The sequence below is a fragment of the Camelus dromedarius genome, chromosome 1, assembly GCF_036321535.1.
Source record: "Camelus dromedarius isolate mCamDro1 chromosome 1, mCamDro1.pat, whole genome shotgun sequence".
Lineage (NCBI taxonomy): Eukaryota > Metazoa > Chordata > Mammalia > Artiodactyla > Camelidae > Camelus > Camelus dromedarius.
The window spans coordinates 71,768,533-71,787,791 of NC_087436.1; the positions used below are offsets into that span (position 1 = coordinate 71,768,533).

Here is a 19,259-nt window from a genome sequence, read left to right on the forward strand (position 1 = left end):
GGTACGCTGGAACAGGAAATGGTGAGTGAATACAGGCCCTGCTTATCAGGAGCTTACTGATTTGATTTGGAACATCTTAATTATTCTTTTAGCCTGAATGCAATACCGAGATTCCTATGGCGGTTAGTACTTTTAGATGAGCAGGATAATGAACAACATATGATTTTTCTGGCAAGATAGCTTATGCTAACACTAATTCTTGTCCTTTTGCTAAAAGATAATAATCTAAGTTACTGTGATAAATCTTAATGTCTGTTCACTGTTCCCACAAAATCATATAAATTAAAGCATATATCTGTTAAATAGATGGAGGAAAAAAAAATACACTTGGGACAGCAATACCTCCTGCCTTCCCCCAGAACAAGCCAAAGATAGCGGTGTGTCCTTGGTTCTTTCTGACTGGGCTTCAATGTCTGCACCATTGTCCAGCAGTATTTCCACAACACCAACATGACCAGCTGTAGCAGCCAAGATGAGTGGAGTAAAACCTGTAGTAAAATAATGATCTTCTTAGCTAAGCAAGGAACAATACTGTTTTCCACTGTATCTAATCATCCAAACAGAGCTCATGCAGAATTCACAGAACACAAATAATCCAGAAAAAAATAATTAACAAAAGTAGGCTCTACCTTTCTTGTCTCGGTGCTCAATACTAGCTCCTCTCTCTAGCAGTGTTTGTACCAGTTCCTCATGACCACCAGCACAGGCAAGTGTTAGTGCTGTGTCATGATTACTCTCAGTCTGTTTAAAAAACAAGCAAACAAACAAACAAAACCTGTTGATTAACTTATTAGATAATTTTAGAATGTTAACACCAATTACATAACATGTACATATACCAAATATACACAGAGATATATATATATCTATCACTATATCAAACATTTGGATAGTGAGTCATTTTTTCTCATTAGTGGTCAACTTATGATTTTTTAAAGACTACAAATAATATTTGAACTTTATGGTGATTCTTAAAGCATGCAAGAAGAAAAAGTGTGATTTTCAACCATATGCTGTTTTCAACTACATGTTTAAGAAATACTACTGTGGACTCACTTTTCCTTCCACCTGCAAATGGAGTAGCATAGACAAGGTTTATTTTCCTAACCCAAATGACAAAAAAAAGACAAACTATTTGAAATGATGGTGGTTAGGCAGTATATGACAACGATCTTGGAGGAGAGAAATGATTAACTCATTCGATTGCCTAGAGAGTTTCCAGGCTAAAGTGCAGGGCAAGGGTACCCAAACAGAGTCTGGCAGTCTCCCTGAGTTGAAAAGACTGAATTTGGAGAGGTGAAGATGGCTAGCATTTACTGGGCAAACTATTGGAGAGGAAGGTGCTATACACAGAGAGTACTCCAGGGATCTGCAGAGGGTTCCCCTTGAAGCTTCAGCTGAGCTCTGATCAGCATACATGCATGAGAAAAATTACTGGAGGCCAAGGAAAGACCACCAGAAAGAATCAGGCTGAACAACACCTAAAGCTTATACAGGGCTGGGAATAGTTTGGTTCCCAGAACCAGAGTTGAAAGACCCTTAAAACACACAGAATATCAAGTAAAATCCTCAGCAGTGGGGCCAAATTTGCTATTCTGGACCCATCCAACAAAGCTGAAAAGCAAGTGTTAAAATGAAAAAATTGTTTCCAAGTAACTTAACTGTATTTGAGGAACAAAGCTACTAAAAATTTAAAGGAACAGCAGCAACAACAACAAAAAAACATAATATACAGAGTATTTTGAAAGACAAAGACTTATAATTGAGACATGAGACTGTTCATATACAATTGTGACTTCTGCCAATGATAGTGACCAATACTGGATTTACTAGTGGTTAAACCCTATCATAGTTTAAACACTTATTTAGTGAACTAATTTCTTACACTTTTAGTACTCTAAGCTTATATTGTTCAAAAAAAAAAAAACTAGCAACATGTGGCTATTAGTACTTAAGATATTGCTAGTGTGACTGAAGAACTAAATTTCAATATTTTATTTAATTTTAATTAATTTAAATTTAAAAACTGTTAATTCAATTTGATTATTAAAAACCTTTTTTTGTATGTTTGGAGCAACTTGAGTAATGAATCTACTTTTCCAGCCGTATTTAACCAATCTAAACGCAAATCAAGTATTTCCAATGAAGTCCAAGTTGAGATTCATTTTAAATAGGGTAGCAAACCATCTGGATTTGCACAGGATGGAGGGAGTTTCTGGGATGAGGGACTTTTGGTACTAAAATCAGGAAAGTCCCAGGAAAACCAGGATGATTGGACCATTCTAGGCTTAGTGTTAACATATACACCAAATTTTGAAGACATTTAGTGTAAAATAAAAATATAAACTACCTCAGTAACTTTTTGGTATTGATTATATGTTTAAACAATATTATGGATATATTATGTTAAATAAAATATATTCTTAAAATTAATTCCTCCTATTTCTTTTTGCTTTTTTAAATGTGGCTACCAGAAAATGTAAAATTACAAGCCCTGCATTATTTTTCTATTGTACAATCCTGTTCTAAACCATCTTCCCGCTTTTACATATGCACCTCTATTACAGCATTTATCACCAATCTTCATTATGCTATTATTACTTATGTGTCTATTATCCTCAAAGGACTATAAATTCCTGGAAGGTAATGAACATGTCTTATTTATGTTTGCATTCTCTACCTATTAGTAATGTTTTGCCTAGGAAACAATAAATAATAGTTAAGTTGAATGAATGACAATTAGCTGTAAGGGTCACAGATTCAAAGACTATCACTAATAAAGCAAAGGACTATATATATGAAATATTTATTTATTATGTTTATGTAATATAAAAAGAAAAGCATATTCTTCCAGAAGTTCAATAACTGTAAAAACTAAGCTCTATTATGAAAACCCAAATAATGAGACAAAAGGCAAAAATCAATAGAGTCAAGAAATAAGAAAAAGCCTACTAGTCAGTGATGAAGAGGGAGACCGCAAAAGCTGCTCTGCAGAAGAGGCTGGCAGAGAGCTGAGCCACTGACTGCAGAGATCAGGAATGGCCACAAGGGAGAGATGCACCAACTACAACAATGGAGAAGGACATGAATACTTAAATGAGTGACAGCTCTGATTGTTTTATAGTATCTGATCTTTATTTCAGGTTTATAAGGAAGGAATTACTATATCTGATTTCAGAGAAAAGGAAACAAAGGTCAGAGAAATAATCTTCCAACGGTCATACACACTAATAACTGGTAAAGACTGGTGTAAAAAAAAAAAAAGAGGATGTTGGATAACAGAATGCTGCTTTCTCTATTACATCACAGAGCAGCCCTAAGACACAGCTGACTGAGAGGAATATAATGTTAAGTGTATCTATATTATGTGCTCTCTATGTTAGTGTACAGACAATCAATAGAACAGTATAAACTTTATGATGAAGTTTGTGAGATTTCTAAAAATCTTCTGGGGGTTAAAGAGCACTTTAGGAAATCAGTGCCAATCTTAATAGAGAATGAATAGACAAGTAAAAAGGTAAGCATGGAAAATTTTAGTGGATTCGTATAATTTGGGTTTTTTCCACATTATAAAACATCAATTTAATTGACATTTATTAAACACCTTTTATATTCAAAGTACTCTGCTAGGTACTCCAGGGTTGACAAAGTAAACACAGTTCCTGCTCACTAGGAGTTTACTGGTTACTGTACAGGGCAAATTTAGGTTTAGACTTTGAGAGAAATGTAAACACTGTAGTATGAGAGTTGAAGGAAAAAAATATTTAAAGCTGAGAAGGGGGGGCATTAATCAAATTCCTTGGGGGACTTAAGAATAGATAACCACTATATTTCTGCATTAAGGAGTAATTTAAGCAACTAATTTTATGACAATCTTTTTAAGACAGTAATAAAAGAATTTAAAGATTCTAAAGTGAGGCTTCTACCCCTACCCAAATACACACCTACACATTCCCAAAATGGTAAGAAATATTATCCTAATTTGTAATACATCAAGAAACAAATGAACTGAAGTAGTAGTCTGGGTTAAAATTAACAATGACCAAAAAGGTACAGAAAAAAATTTCTAATCAAGGAAATAATGATAACAATGTAGGTGATGACTTCCTAGAAGGCAAAATAACACTGAAGTCAAGTTATATTATACTCGTTACCAAGTCTCATTCTTGGTCATATATCTATGAGGAACCTGGAAAGGAGAAAGATGCCCAGAGCTTTCCAGGTGTACAGTAAAAAGAAAATTTCCATTTAGCTCACAATATCACAAAACATACCATTCTATATCATAACATGTTGTTACAATGATTCAGGCTCATGAAAAATGATAAAATTATATTCAATGCAAAAATATTCTATAGGTTATCAGCATGACTATTCAATTTTACAAGAGTACAAAACCAAGAAAGTATTATAAGACAGATGAAATATTAAAGAAAAAGGCAACTTTTAATGAACTGGAATGTAAGTGAAAAAAACATACCTGAACTGTCTATAAAAAGGAAATATATCCATTAATCACATTTAACGTAATTAAATTACTTAGAAAACTATTAGGACTTAAAGGGCTGAAGACCCTTTTTTAGATCTCTATAATCTCAAACATCTCTTTCTCTAACCATGTCAGGGGTCATATATAAGATTAAAAAGGATAGTACTTCAGGGCATTCAACAAATGAGAATAATCAGTAAAACAGTAAATAAAATCTCTAAAACACTTCATATAAACAAGCAGAATTTCTGCAAGTATTTTAAAGGAGAATACTTCAATGGCAGTGTATTATATATCACTATTAATTCATTCTTCCTGGTCTCCTTAATTTCTCTTGTTAAATCATGGTGATGAAAGTGTTCTCTGTGTTGCAAAAGCAGGAAAAGAGAGTAATATCCAAATAATATTTATACCATTAAAGGTAAAACATAATTTTACATACTTTACAATGTCAGTCTTGATAAGTAAGTTAAATTTAATATCTATCTATCTTTAAAAGATAATGGATGTATGTTATTTATTAAAAACAGGAAAAAAGGAAAAATTACATAGGTTATTTTTTTCATTTTTGAGATGTACAAGAAGAAGTTACTCCAAGTTCAAGGAAAGCCTTTATAATAAATTTGAGAATAAAATGACAAGCAGTTCAGAACTGGAACACAAGTTCAGTTCATGCCAGAAACACAAGGTTTTAGAACCCATGAACAGAACAACTGATTCTCCACTTTTAGTAACTAGTAGAGCTAGTAAAAATTTCACACAGTGAAATACAGAAAATATTTAATTAATTCAGTGGTATTCAACTCTGACCTTCAACCAGATTTACTGTCTCATAAAACCAGTGGTTCTTAAAAATCTCTACATGATTCCTAATTTCTGTATCTAGAGTACCCATGTATAGTGTCATTATACCACTCAAGCAAAATAAAAACAGATTATACCTGTTAACAAAATGGACAGTAAAACAGTCCCAAATAATTCCTTCAAACTATCATTTATTGATGTTTCCTAAATTTTGGAAACAGCAGTGTATGGTATTAGTCTTAAAAATTTTGAAAATACCCAGACAAACTTGATTCAGTAAGACCACTACAAGAGAGGTGGGGAGCCTGTGACACACACACCAAGGGTGATTTCTAATTATAAAACATACGATTCAATGAACCTTATAAAGAATGTAAACTCTTATCTTCAGCATTCTTTGAGGTTCAGAAATTATACATTTGAGTCCAGCTAATTCTTATTTGAAATATGAGTTCCCTAATATGCTCAAAAGATCATTTTTCATAAATCATTAGCATTTGAAAAAAGATTTATACACTAAAGCTTTAAAAAATTAATTTATTTTGTTCTTCCTTAAATTAAGATTTATGGTAAATATGCAGTATGGCCAAGGAAATATGCCAAAAAGATGCAAAGATTAAAGACCCATGATCCTTTGCTACCTAGACAGACCCATTTTCTAGATTCTAGACTCAGAGGGTTTTTTGTTTTGTTTTGTTTTGTTTGAAAGCTGGCTTCACCAAAAATTATCTGTTAGGCAAGGTCTCTTTCCTCACCTGTAAAATGGGAATAGTAACAGTACCTACTTCATGAGATTGTTATAGAGATAAAGTTAAAGAAGTTAGTGTCTGTAAAGTGTTAAGAATGTACATGTTAAGTTTTGTTAAATAAACGAAAGATCCAGTTAATTAAAGAATGTTTAATCTTTCAAGCTAGAGGAAAAATCTTGGTATTAATTTTTTCATTACATCACCTATCTGTAATGGCACAGTATTGTCACACATAAATCAAAATAACCATTATGTAAAATTTCATGGGATTTTTATTTGAGAATCTAGAAAAAACTTCAGATGGATTTAGCACAAAAGAATCTTTAATTTAACACTTAAAGTACCTGTTTGGTATCATAAAAACTAGTAAACTAAAAAACAAAAAATACAAAACAAACAAATAAAAAAACACACTACACTGAAAATTAAAAAAAAATAGTGAACAACTATTTCTGAATATTTATTTTATATTATGCTTTCTCAAACAGGAATTTTCTAATGTCTAATTATGCAATTACGGTAAACTCCAAGAAAAGTACTGTAACTCATATTAGGCTAACCCAACTGAAAAACCTCGATGTAAAGACCAGATAAAAAAGAAGCAGATTTTTATGGAGCCAAACGCAAATCTTTTTACATTAAGTATGTCTACTGCATTTAAAATGTTATTTTTTTAAAATTAACATTTTAAAAGTATTTAAATGTAACTTAACAGAAATTAACTTATGGTTGGTTTAGTGGTATAGTCAGATAAAATTTCACCATCACTATAACAATTTCAAATTCAATAAAATCATGAACATACTTGGTGGAAACTTCTCTGCAGCTGTTTCATTTAAAGGCCTTTTAAAAAAAGAAATCCATTTATATTTTGGTGAAGTTTTTACTTTTCCTTATGGCTCAATTTTTGATCCCACAAAAATTAGAAAATATACTTCTGGTTAAAACATTTACAAACTCAGCAAAAAAGATTAGAGGAAAATAATGCAAATTCAATAAAAAGTTCCATTCAATTTTACAATGCTGTCAATATGAAATGTAAACCATTGTGGTTTATCAAATGAATGTCTCATATTTATTTGTATAGTTGTTCTGTATAGTATGATATTTGTAAGGGCGTTTTTGAAATCAAATCAACCTAAATTTGACACCCAGCCCCACCACTTCTTGGTTAAAAAAAGTGATTGTAAGCAAAATGCTTTTTCCTCTCTTAGCCTCAGTTTCTTTATCAGGAAAATGGATGTTCAAGAGTAGCTACTGATATGTGTAGTCTGCAGAATGAATGAGGTTATTCCTTAAAAATAGCCCCTGACACTTTTAAGAGCTCCAAAAAAGTTAGCTCATATAAAACAATAAATATTTGAGAAGCAAGTAAGAACAGAAATACAATTTCCTTTTCACAGTATTGATCGACTGATTGATTGATTGATTAATTGTCACATTTTAATGAAAAGGAAGCTTTATTTTCAATAGTTTAAGAGTATAGGCCTTTAATAGTCCAATAATATACACATTCTCTCTCCCCTAAAATTTACGTTTATAAAGAACTGATCACTTATAAGACCATAAGTTTTATAATGTACACCACCACCCTCACACTAGTCCCCCAACTAGGTATTAATTAAAACTAAATAAACTACAAACATTTCTCAGCCCTGAAGAAGGTCATATACACCCTTACCTCATTCAGCAGTCTTCTAAGCTAGGCCTCTCGGCATTTCTTCAGGACAAAACACAAGCTATCCTCTCTTCTCCAACCTCACTTTGCTCTAAGATTTCACAGTAAACTAATTTCTTTAAAAAACTTTTTTTAAAAAAACTTAACAGTGTTATAGACAGACACATAGACTCACTACATACTACAGCCAGCAAGAACAGACACACAGACTCACTATATATTACAGCCAGCAAATTCAGAATTTTCAAAGAATATAAATGCAAGTGAGAGTATATGATATATAAATGAAAGAACCTCTTCTTTTATGTGTAATCCGTTATGAATTTCAAAACATCTTCTAAAACTCATATTCTAATTTAAGTTTAGAAGAAAATACACACTAATCTTAATTAAGTAAGTTCTTTCTTTTTACATCTTGTTCTAAAGTTTAAAGAAAAATAGATTACTTGACCTCGGAAAATAGATCTTCATGATAATTATCAGTAACAATCTATATTTGATATTTTGTCTTTAAATGTGGATTCTAATCATTCTGTAACTGTGGCTCAGGTCTTTGCTCAGAGATAAACAGTCTAAGATTTTAAATCAATGATTAATGCTTGTAATGTAATGATGATATAATTCCAGTTAAAAACCATCACTCCTGAGTCTGGAGCTTACCTGTGCATCAATATCAATGGCAGGGTAGATAGGAAGCATGGCTGAAGGAGAGATGATAGGACTTGGAGTTGGAGTCTGAGGTTGGGAAATGGAAGCAGCAATACTGTGGGTAGGAGTGTTTGACATTGCAGATGCTCTTCCACTGACTGCTGTTGAACAAAATAACTGCACTTAATAAGGATGAAACATTGTTAGGTAACAGTAAGAAATAATTATTAGAAAATATTTAAAGACCTTTAAAAACAAAATGTCTACAGGTAGACTGCCATAGCACTAAGAACTCATTTTCTCGGTTATTTCTGACACTGGACAACAGTCCAAAATGAAAATGTATATTGAGAGTAACTTATTTACAAAAGACAGATTTCCCTCTTACAGTATGTAATCATAAAACCTTAATTCAAAATAACCCTGAAAACAAAAGTATTTTTATGAATTAAATATAGATGCAAATGGTTGTCCATTATATCTTCGTAATCAGAAAAGGAATAAAATATAAAATAGTCAAGTTCAGAAGGAGGAAAATGTGACTTTTACTTGCCAATTTCACACTTTTTATTCTAGAACTAATAAAAGTGGTATCACTGGGGAGAACTTTGCTATTCAATATTTAAAATACTTCCTACTGTTTCATTAACTGCAGACAGCGGGTAGCCCTCAGTATGACAGCATATATATGAAAATTTGATCCTCACACAGAAGTAGTTTCTCACATATAGAATTATTCTGACGGGCATAAAATGCCCACCAATCAATCCAGCAATCACACTGATGCATGAGGACAAAATTTATAGATTAGGGTAGAAATAAACTTATGCATACAATCATCTTTCAAATATAAATTATTGTTAGTTCTTGTAAGTATAATTTTGCCACAACATTATTTTTACCAAAATAAGCAAATTAAGAAGGGGCTAATTAGATCAGTACTTGAGATGGGAAAATTCTCAAGGTGGTAGCAGTTGAGGGTACTTTATTCCCTCATCAACTAACTTCTGGAGTTGATATGTGAACATCAATCCTTTTTCCCTCTTATTAAAAATGATATAGCACTAAAGTCTGGGCATTAATCTTTGAATGAGCAGCAGTAGTGTGGATGTGTATTATCAATGTAGTTATCAACTACATCAGACAGAAAACAATCATGAGTCACAACTGGATCTGAAACCAGGTAAAAGAGGTTATGTTCCTGCCAAGAACAAAACTGATATTGACCTTATTATAACACAATTATAAACATGACTGTCAGTTAAGAAATCTATTTTACATGAAATCCTTAGTTCAGGCACAAACATACACTATACATTATAGCAACACACATTCTGTAATTATACATTTTTAAGCCACTTAAAAGCCAAAGGAAAAGCAAAGGAGGAAACAAAACAAAACAAAACAAAACACTGTTTGAATCCTTAAGGATCCAATAGAAAAGGGCATGTACTAATATGTTAAATTAATCATCTATTGACCTCGATATTGGTACTCTATTGGTAGTTTTGTATATTAAGATCAAGATAATTCAAATGTACACATTCTAGATATAAATTTCAAAACCATATAAAATCTATGGCTCTTAAAATAGATTCCATATTCTCCTTTTATTAGATTGATTTTTACAAATGAAAATGCTAAATACAAAAATCAGCTTAGAATGAACACCAATCTGTCCAAAGAACTGATTTTTATTTCATACTAAACAAAAAAACTAAGTTTTATTGTTAAATGACTAAATGATAATTTACATTTCAATTGGAATAAGTTCTTTTAAAGAACATACTAAAATTAGTTTTCTTATTTTTGGTCAAACTGGTTGTTCTCACCACCTCATCTAAAAGAAGACAGGAAAAATCAATTCCCTCATTTCATTTCCTTTACTGCTTGTCACTCATCCATTCTCTACAGTTAAAAGTAACAATTGTAAATATGAAGGTACGTCAAGGAACTCTGGTACAGGTCTTTACATGTGGAACTTCATTTTAGGGTTGGATTTCAGAGGGGAAAACCAGATACTCAGAGGAGTTTTAACATCAGGTAAGGAAAGAGGGAACTTGGGAGCACAGCAAAGGAAAGGTGTTAAGACTGCTTAAGCACGGAACCAATTTTGCTTTGACTAGTACAGAAACCAGGGAAGATGGAAGATTTTGGCCAGCCAAGTACTAGAGAAAAAGAGATTTAACCTTGTAAGAGCAGTCTAATAAATGGAGACTAAGGAATAAAGAACAGAGCTTATGCTGAAGGAGGGAAGGAAGACTGAACTTAATGAAGCTGTAAGATATTAAAAACCCAAAGAAAGAAATGGAAATGGTCATTAGTCAACTGAAAGAACAAGTACTACCACAGAAGAACTTTAAAGAAAGGCTGTGGAGGTGAGTATATGAGTATATGTGTATGTTTGTGCACGTGCATATGCATGATGCAGGAATGGGTTGCAGGGAGGTAATTGGATGTTTTTAATCCTGTTCTTTCTTTGGGTCATCTCTCCTCTCCCCATATAAATGAGAATAAACGGGTAAAGCATTTTTACAATATGACAAGTATCTGTCATATTTCCTGAAAAGTTATGTGTGCTAAAAAAAAATTTTACATGAAAACACCTGGAACACATAGGCAAAATTTAATTGTTTTTTGTTTGGTAAACAAATCAACAGAAAAACTACTTTACAAATTTCTGATAATTCTGATCAGCATAAAAATTATACAACTGGTAAATCACTGTTGATAACTATACTCAAGAACATCAGGTAAATTCTGATAGCATATCAAAATTTTAAAAATATTCACTGGTATGGAATGTCTATTCTTCATTTAATTGGATAAATAATGTTTAATTCTAAACATTCTTTGGTAGTTCAACTGACATAATAGAAAGAACACCATTATGATCTAGATCAATGGTCACAGAAGTAATATCAAATTTGGGATTTGGAGCTATTGTACTTCAATCTTCATAAGACATCTAATGTTTTTAAAATTATATTCCCAATTATTATAACCAGGTGGTGGTGATTAGTAGTAATTTTCAAGTCCATAGAAAAGATGTATACTTCTTAATATAAGAATCTTACAGTTCTCACTAGTAATTAATAACTTTTTTTTCAATGTAATTATTGACCCTCCAAGATTAGCAGAGGCTTAAAATTTCACATATTACTGTTGAGGTGATACTAAAAGAGGACTGGAAACCTATCTCATTAGCTGGTTTTTTAGTTTCTGAATGTTAGCTAAATATCTCAATACTATACAATTTAGTTTTCTTTCATTCTTTTTAAAAATAAAAGCTAAATTATGTGTAATCTCATCATACTATGTCATGCTATTAAAACAGTTTCAAAATTAGAAAAATTCAATCATCTTTTAGGTGTAGATCAAAGAATTAAAAGAGGGAAGAGAACAAATGAAAATGATCAAAATTCACCTATTTACTCCCTTTGTTTTTTCCTTTTTCTTTCTTTTCAAGATCTTTTCTTTACTTTTTTTTAATGAACAAAATCATCCTTTTCAGTGTAGTATTCTTATGATTTATAATCCTGTAAAATCTCATTCTACTACTTTGTTACAGAGCTTGAAAAATAAGTACCCCAAACAACTACTAAAACAACCTTCTAAAATATTTCTCTTTGCCGTTGAAACTAATTATAATGGAATAAATTTCTCTGGCTACCCATTTAAAGATACATCATTTATGATACTGTCAGGGGACCACACCTTCCCACAATACAATTAGAAAGAAACTACACATTAACATTCATAGGGGATAAAATCACTGACATACAGTATAAACAAACTGTATTTGGTTTGGCACTTTATTATTGTTGTAAAAGTGTTTATGTGTCTTGTTTTATTAAAATATCCATCAGGTGTGAAGTCTGATCCATTAGGATATAAAATATTTCTGTTCACAAATAAGCCTTCTGATGTACCCTACTAGTTTTTGCACTTCAACTTCTATCAATTTCCTGGTTTACTGGTGTAAATACAGAAGCAAAAATTCTATCAGTATTCTGAACTTAAAGAGAAAAAACAAAAACAAAAACAAAAAAATCAAACATCCACCCAACTACTGACAAACCTAGATTCCCAGCCTACCCACCTAAGCCAGAAAATTTCGGTCACTTGTATTGAATGCGCTAATCTTTAATTTGACCTGTATCCGTCTGAGAATTTCTGAGATTGAACTAATATTTCTAAAAATATACATGGGTCAAGAGTCCAGAAATAGTTCTCAAGCTGGGTAACGTCAAAAAATTCTGGCACATTCTTACTCGCCTTAAGCAAATCATATTTGATACCTGCTCATAACAATATAAACCCACCTGCCATGATGTCATCCAGCGTGTCATTGAGGGTCTGAGCAGGGCTGGCTACCATTAACCCTTGTTGTGTTTCTGTCAGAATTCCTTGCCCCAGCCCTGCCAACTGTGCTTGGCCCAGTACTGGCTGTCCAACTATCACTCCTTGCAGTTCTGTAAGATTTGCGATGGACCCTGGAGGCAAGGGACCTGCCGCCAGAGGCAAAGCTTGAGGCATGGCCAGAGGCTGGATTGGTGCAAAACCCATCTGAGCAGCAGTCTGCTGGGGTTCATCTTTAAGCAAAACAGGATCCACTTGCTGCAACCGTGCATAGTCTCCCTCTGAAAGCTGTTCTCCAACCCCAACAGGAGTTAGTAGTCCCAGATGTTGGCAAGACTGTTGCTGCTGCTGCTGAAGTTGAATTCTTTGAGCTTTAACCTCTAGATACTGCTTTTTTAGCTGCTGCTGAGTTTTCAGTTGTAACTCTCGTTCTACTTTCTGGAGTTCCTCCAAAATCTTTTGCTTCTTCTGAATTTGTTCCTCCCTTGTTTTGTTCAGCTCCTCGATCTTCTCCTTGGTAAGTTGGTCAGCATGAGCCAGTTCCAAGGACTGCAGCTGTGCATTCTTTTCTATGGCTTCTTTTATCCTCTGTTCCAGTTCTGTTAACTTTCCCTGAGCCTCTTCTACAATGCTCTCTGGAGACTGATTGGTGATGTAACCCTGTACATCCTGGCTGTTTGCTGGCAAATGGCTGCTGGACTTTTGTTTAGAAGCAGCTGTGTGAAAAAGAAACCCCCTCAGAAGTGCACATGAATGGCATCCTCATTACAGAGTTACTGTTGGGAGGTTTAGTGCCAACAGTTATGCACCAAGTCATTATATCCATAGAAGGTGAAAATGCACTGTTAAGGAATTAAAAACAAATCCACCTTCTTTATCATAAATATAAAATGTATGTATTTTATGTGCATAGAGGAATCTTTGGGAAATTAATTTCAGAATTTTAAAAATATTACATGGCTAAAATTAGACAATAGAGGGATGCAGGTTTGTGATATCTAAGTGGTGCAATTAAAGTAAAATCTAAGGCTGTGTAGACAGATACCTCGTCTGATCATAAAGATGTAAAAACTTATCATAAGAACAGAAAAATAATGCTAAATTATTAAGATGTAGGGAAAACTTAAACCTCTAAGTCAAAGTTTTTCTACATTTAATAGTTTGTGCCTTTTAAACACACACACATACACACAGAGTACCAAAAAGCATTGAGAAGTACCAGGAAATTAAACTCCAACTAAAATATATGTCTTTGCTGGGGACTACCATCTTCAAGACTGATAAAGGTAAGATATAAATTCACATATTCACAAAGCTACCTGGCCAGTAGAGAACTGGGACTCAGTTTCCCTGGAAGAAAAGATGCTGAACTATGACATCCACTGTATCTCCTGACAGCCAGGTGAATAAACATATCTGGCTATGGGTATAGCAATCATTTGTTTGCTATACCAAGTCAAAAAGGTACAATGCTCTACATTGGTAGTGGTGATTGAAAAGAATTGGTGGAAATACTTAGGGTTCTTGTTGGTAAAATAATAAAGGTAGCCAGAAACCAAAAAATTAAAACCACATTGGTTCCTCAAGTAAAACTTTTAAAAGGAAAAACTGATTCAAACTGGTAGCTGTAATCTTCTGGGATATAACTTATGAACATGCATGGTATAACATCCACAAGTCAAATATGGACCTCAGAGTTCTAGAGAAACAAACAAGCATATCTGAAGTAACTTTGAATTGTTGGTTGAGAAAAGGTATTCCAGATATAAAATCTACATTAAACCAGTTATTCTAAAGTAAAATTTAATTTTGACCTAGCTTGTTAATCTTATGCCTTATATCACTCAGAAATTTTAGTAATTTACAAAAATGTCACCCAATTATACCAGCCTAACATTTTAACATGAGTAGAAATGACTAGTTATTAGAGAAAATTACGGATAATCAGAATTGCACCAAAGATGAGCATCTGAATTTCTACTGCTAATACTTCTGATTCCAGCACAAACTAGTACTATTAACTATCTTCTCTCCCAATAACATGCTTTCTTCATTGGTAAAAAAAATTCCTTAATTATGCCAACCTAGTAAAATTCATTTTTTGTGGAAAAATAATTTGGTAATCTTATCATTTTTACTTGGACAACATGTAAGAAACAGTTTTTAGAAGTATAACTGACCTTTATTCCTGATGGGAAGAGTAGTGGCAACATTGGCAGGTGGTTTGTCAGGTTCCTGAGGTGGGACAACCATGGGCAGTGCTTGAACTGGTACACGAGGAGCCTAACACAAATAAAACTGATTATATTTCTGCTTTTCCTACAACTTCCATTATATAAGATGCTTTAAATAAAGAATAAGTTACAGAGATCTATTCCAAACAATTTTGATATGACAATATCAGACAGTAACTTATTTCCTTAAAATATGCTGGTACCAAATTATTTTATGTGATATTTTTTTAGTGGACTTTGAATTCAAAAGGTTATTATGGCCATAGTAAGAAAGCAAAACAGGGGGAAGGGTATAGCTCAGTGGTAGAGTACCTGCCTAGCATGACTGAGGTCCTGGGTTCAATCCCTAGTACTTCCATTAAATAAATAAACCAGTTACCTCCCACCGCAAAAAAATAAAATAATGCCTTTTATATTAAAAAAAAGAGAAAGCAATGCAAAATCATATCAATCTAGAATTTAACTATTACACCCGATGTTCATTAACCATATCAAGTACGTATCTCTAAAGAGAACCATATATTAATTACAAAAAACAATCAATCTAGTTTAATCTGGAACTATGAGCAAAGGTGGGGATAAAGATGATATAAAATGTTTTAGTTTAGAATCTTACCCTATTTAAATCGTGGGATGGGGGGGTTAACTGAGTGACATCTGGTGGAGGGGCTGAAAGCAAGTTATTAGGGTAGTCCAAAAGATAGCAAACAACGCTTGTATGGCCACCTTTTGCTGCTTCTATCAACATAGTCGAGCCATCCTAAAAGAGTGGATATGGAAGAGGAAAAAAAAAATTTTTTAAAGTTAATTTACAGAACCAGTAAGGAAGATAAAGCCAACAGGCCCCAGACACATTAAAATTTAAGGTTTGGTAAAGAACACTTTCCTCTAAAAACAGAAGACAATGAAAACACTGATGATGTCAATGTACGTGGAACTTTTGATAATATTTTGTTAAGCTCAAGAGTAAAGATTAATTCACAATGCTACTTAAAACACTGGAGTTACATACTTTTAAACGGTGAGTAGGATCTGCCCCATGAGCCAAAAGTAGTTCCACCACTGTCAGGTGACCCCCTGCACAAGCCAGGGATAGTACAGTATGGTCATTATTAGCTGTGGTTCTATTCACATTTGCTCCTAAAACAGACAAGGCATGGAAAATTGTTTAATAGGATGTGGTTTCTTAAATTATGGTAAATTTCAAAATCAAAGAGTAGAGAAAACAGTATAATGAAGTCCCACATACCCATTACCCAGCTTCAATGATGATAAACAAGGCTAATCTCATTTTACATATAGCCACATCAATTCTCCTCCCCACCTTGAATTATTTCTAAAGCAAATCTCAGACAAACATGATATAATTTCATCCATAAATATTTCCGTATGTACCATAAAAAGATGATGATAGAAGTATATATTACTCCTAATATAATCATTGTTTTAAAAAAGTAAAATATAACATTTTATCCACATTTTAATATCTTCTGTGGGAAAGATGACTAAAAACCAGTAAAAATAAACCACACTGCCCTCTATGGGCAATATATGGAGAGAATTAACAAAAAATAGAAAGTAACAGTAGTATAATCCATTTTTATTGGGAAATATCAGAATAAAAACAAGTCTATTTCCCCCTAAATATGAATTCATCCCTGATTTGAAGCACTGTGCTATGCATGTGGGAAATAGAAATCAAATAACAGGAAGAAACCGAAATCAGAGTTATTAAAATTAACCAAAAAAGAGAGGCAATAATGACTGAAAATAATTCCATTCTTGAGAATACAACGTGTTATTTATAAACATATACCACAAGTAAGTGTTCGAATTGCCTAAAGCAATTTGACCAGCAAGTTACTTCTGACTTATTTTATTTATCTATAAACAATTAAAACTTGAGATTTCTTTAGTATTTTTGGTAAAAAGAAAACAGCACTTATTGCCTTTTTAATTGTATATGACCTACACAGTCTCTCTGATTACATGTTGAATCAAAGGTAAAATCTTTAGTCTCCTACACTTAGAGTATGATGAAATCTTTAATCTCTTATATTTAAGTTTATGAAAAATTTTAACTTGAACTTATGTAGTAAACATCTAAGAAACAATTTAAAGGAAGTAATAATATGCTACTTTTGTTATTAAAGATTTTGGTATTCAAAGTAGAATTAATGACCATGAATGAAAATCCTCCATGCATTTTGGCATATTTGTTCCATTTCAATTTTGAACTTTTGTTTTTGGTGCTATATTTATGACAACTTCCATATATTTTACAAAGAAGGAGACTTAGGCCCAAGGAAATATGAATTAGAAAAGTGATTTGCCATCAAGTTAATCAGTGGCATAAATATTATAAAAATCCAGGTTTCGAGATATATTATTACATGAACAGAACAGACTTTAAGCTATCCAAACCCTCAAAGTTTTACAGAAGAAATTTGTCTTTATTGAAATGTTTTTCAATAAAGATGGTACTTGATATGTCAACTCTTCATATTTTGGAATGATTCTATGTGTTGTAGGATGTTTATCAACTACGCAATCACAAAATCTCAACAGCATCCCTCTACCATGTGATACCTCAAAATGTCCTTTACCTCTAAATCTCTCAATACCCAAGGGCAGGGGATAGACACTTCTAGGAAAAATTACTGCTTTACACAAACCTACCTTTACTAATTAAGAACTGAACGGTACAAACATGACCAGCTCTTGCAGCTTTCATTAAAGGAGTTCTTCCACCTTCAGACTCATGTTCCTGTTTAAAAAACACATTTACTTGATACTTATATTCTAGAGAACGATTGTTCTTTTTCAAAAAAATCAAAAGGAAAAGAATTGGACTAATTTTTGAATCTAAATATATTAAGTAACATGCTTTGAAGCAAATTAAGGAATACATTTTTTAATTTAAACAATCTCAAATTAGAAACATTCTATGGAAATAATTTAGGAACTAGAGTTATATTCACATGATTGTTATGATCTCATCTAAATCTATCCAGGTAATTTTTCCTCTCTCTACAAAAAGGATTGTGGAACTTCAACAGTGAATGGCACTCTAGCACAGCCTTCTCCAAAAATCAACATTATTGGCATTATCCTCATCTACTGCAATTGATTTTCTTCTCGTAAATGTGTATTCTATCTGTGTGAATTTCTCTAAGTACATCACTCCCTCTCTTTACAGACTTCCCATTAGCTCTATTTTAGCTTTCATAAAAATAACAAGGCTAGTGATAATTTAAATATCTCTAATACCATCAATTACAAGATATGACTAGAGATTTATGGGTCTCAAGAGAATGGAGAACCAATTGCATTATTACAATTGATATTATTAGCATAGGAAAAATGTCCCAATCTTACAGTATAAAGGTTTGAGAAAAAATACCTTTTATAAAGCATTTTATATATAAATATTTTTTACATATGATAATTTTTCTCTTAAGTCATACACTAAGTTGTTTTAATTGCAATTAACTAAGTAAGATTATATTGCTATATGTTCCACAGCCACTGTGGTAAACACTGGAAATAAAGTTGCTAGGCTGAAGAAGCTCAAAACCTAATAAGGAGAAATATGCATGTAATTAGTTAGAATAATATAATGTGCGTCGGAAGTTCTCTAAGAGTTGCACCAACACAGAGCAGAAAGAGGCCACAATAGTAATCTAATTTAACCCTCTCCTCTCATAAATGAGAAAAAAGAAGTTAAATAAAATTTAAGTTTAAGAAACCAGTTAATGGAGGAGCCTGTTTTCACCTGCATGTGAATTTCTGCTATAAACTGTGAACTTCCACAGGAAAACACATTGGCTTGTTAATCTCAGCCCCACTGAACACATGGATGCTTATGTCTTAACTAAAGTCTACCTTTCTTACTCCCTCACAGGCTAAACTGGAAGACTATTTTCCTCACACACATCTGCTTTATTCTTCCCTACCTCTCAGGCTGTACTCATACTATTTCTTCCAACTGGAGCATGTCTTTTGTCACAATATCGCAACACCTACCTTTCCAACCCTTACCTAGCCCAAAAACATCTGAGATGACGTCTTCACCTCTTCTGAGCTTCTTTACTCTCTGTACTTTCCCTATGACATCCTTTTATAATATATCTTATAATGACCCCAGTTTTTCAACCTTCTTACTAAATTTAGTTATCTGAGGGAAAATGTTATTTATTAAATACTTATCTTTTTAACTCCTTTATTATTTAATAATGCTCTGATACAGGAACAATTGATTTCCTAAGCTACAGTGAAATGCCTCTAAGCTATGT

The 19,259-nt window shown here is 32.7% G+C and overlaps 1 protein-coding gene across 8 annotated transcripts in view; it reads right to left on the minus strand.

The window, feature by feature from the left end:
• The window catches only part of ANKRD17 (ankyrin repeat domain 17), a 155,440-nt gene that overhangs the window by 44,566 nt on the left and 91,615 nt on the right, over nucleotides 1–19,259 (minus strand). For 3 of the 8 annotated variants that reach the window (XM_010982731.3, XM_064485309.1, XM_064485326.1), the window contains exons 11-18: nucleotides 17,644–17,731; nucleotides 15,977–16,104; nucleotides 15,581–15,724; nucleotides 14,911–15,013; nucleotides 12,694–13,446; nucleotides 8,381–8,529; nucleotides 630–741; nucleotides 343–488 (exon numbers count right to left, since the gene is read on the minus strand). In XM_010982731.3, coding sequence (XP_010981033.3) covers nucleotides 343–488; nucleotides 630–741; nucleotides 8,381–8,529; nucleotides 12,694–13,446; nucleotides 14,911–15,013; nucleotides 15,581–15,724; nucleotides 15,977–16,104; nucleotides 17,644–17,731 — 1,623 coding nt within the window. The remainder of the gene's footprint in view (nucleotides 1–342; nucleotides 489–629; nucleotides 742–8,380; nucleotides 8,530–12,693; nucleotides 13,447–14,910; nucleotides 15,014–15,580; nucleotides 15,725–15,976; nucleotides 16,105–17,643; nucleotides 17,732–19,259) is intronic. The other 5 variants (XM_064485323.1, XM_064485318.1, XM_064485346.1 and 2 more) reach the window with 3 other exon arrangements.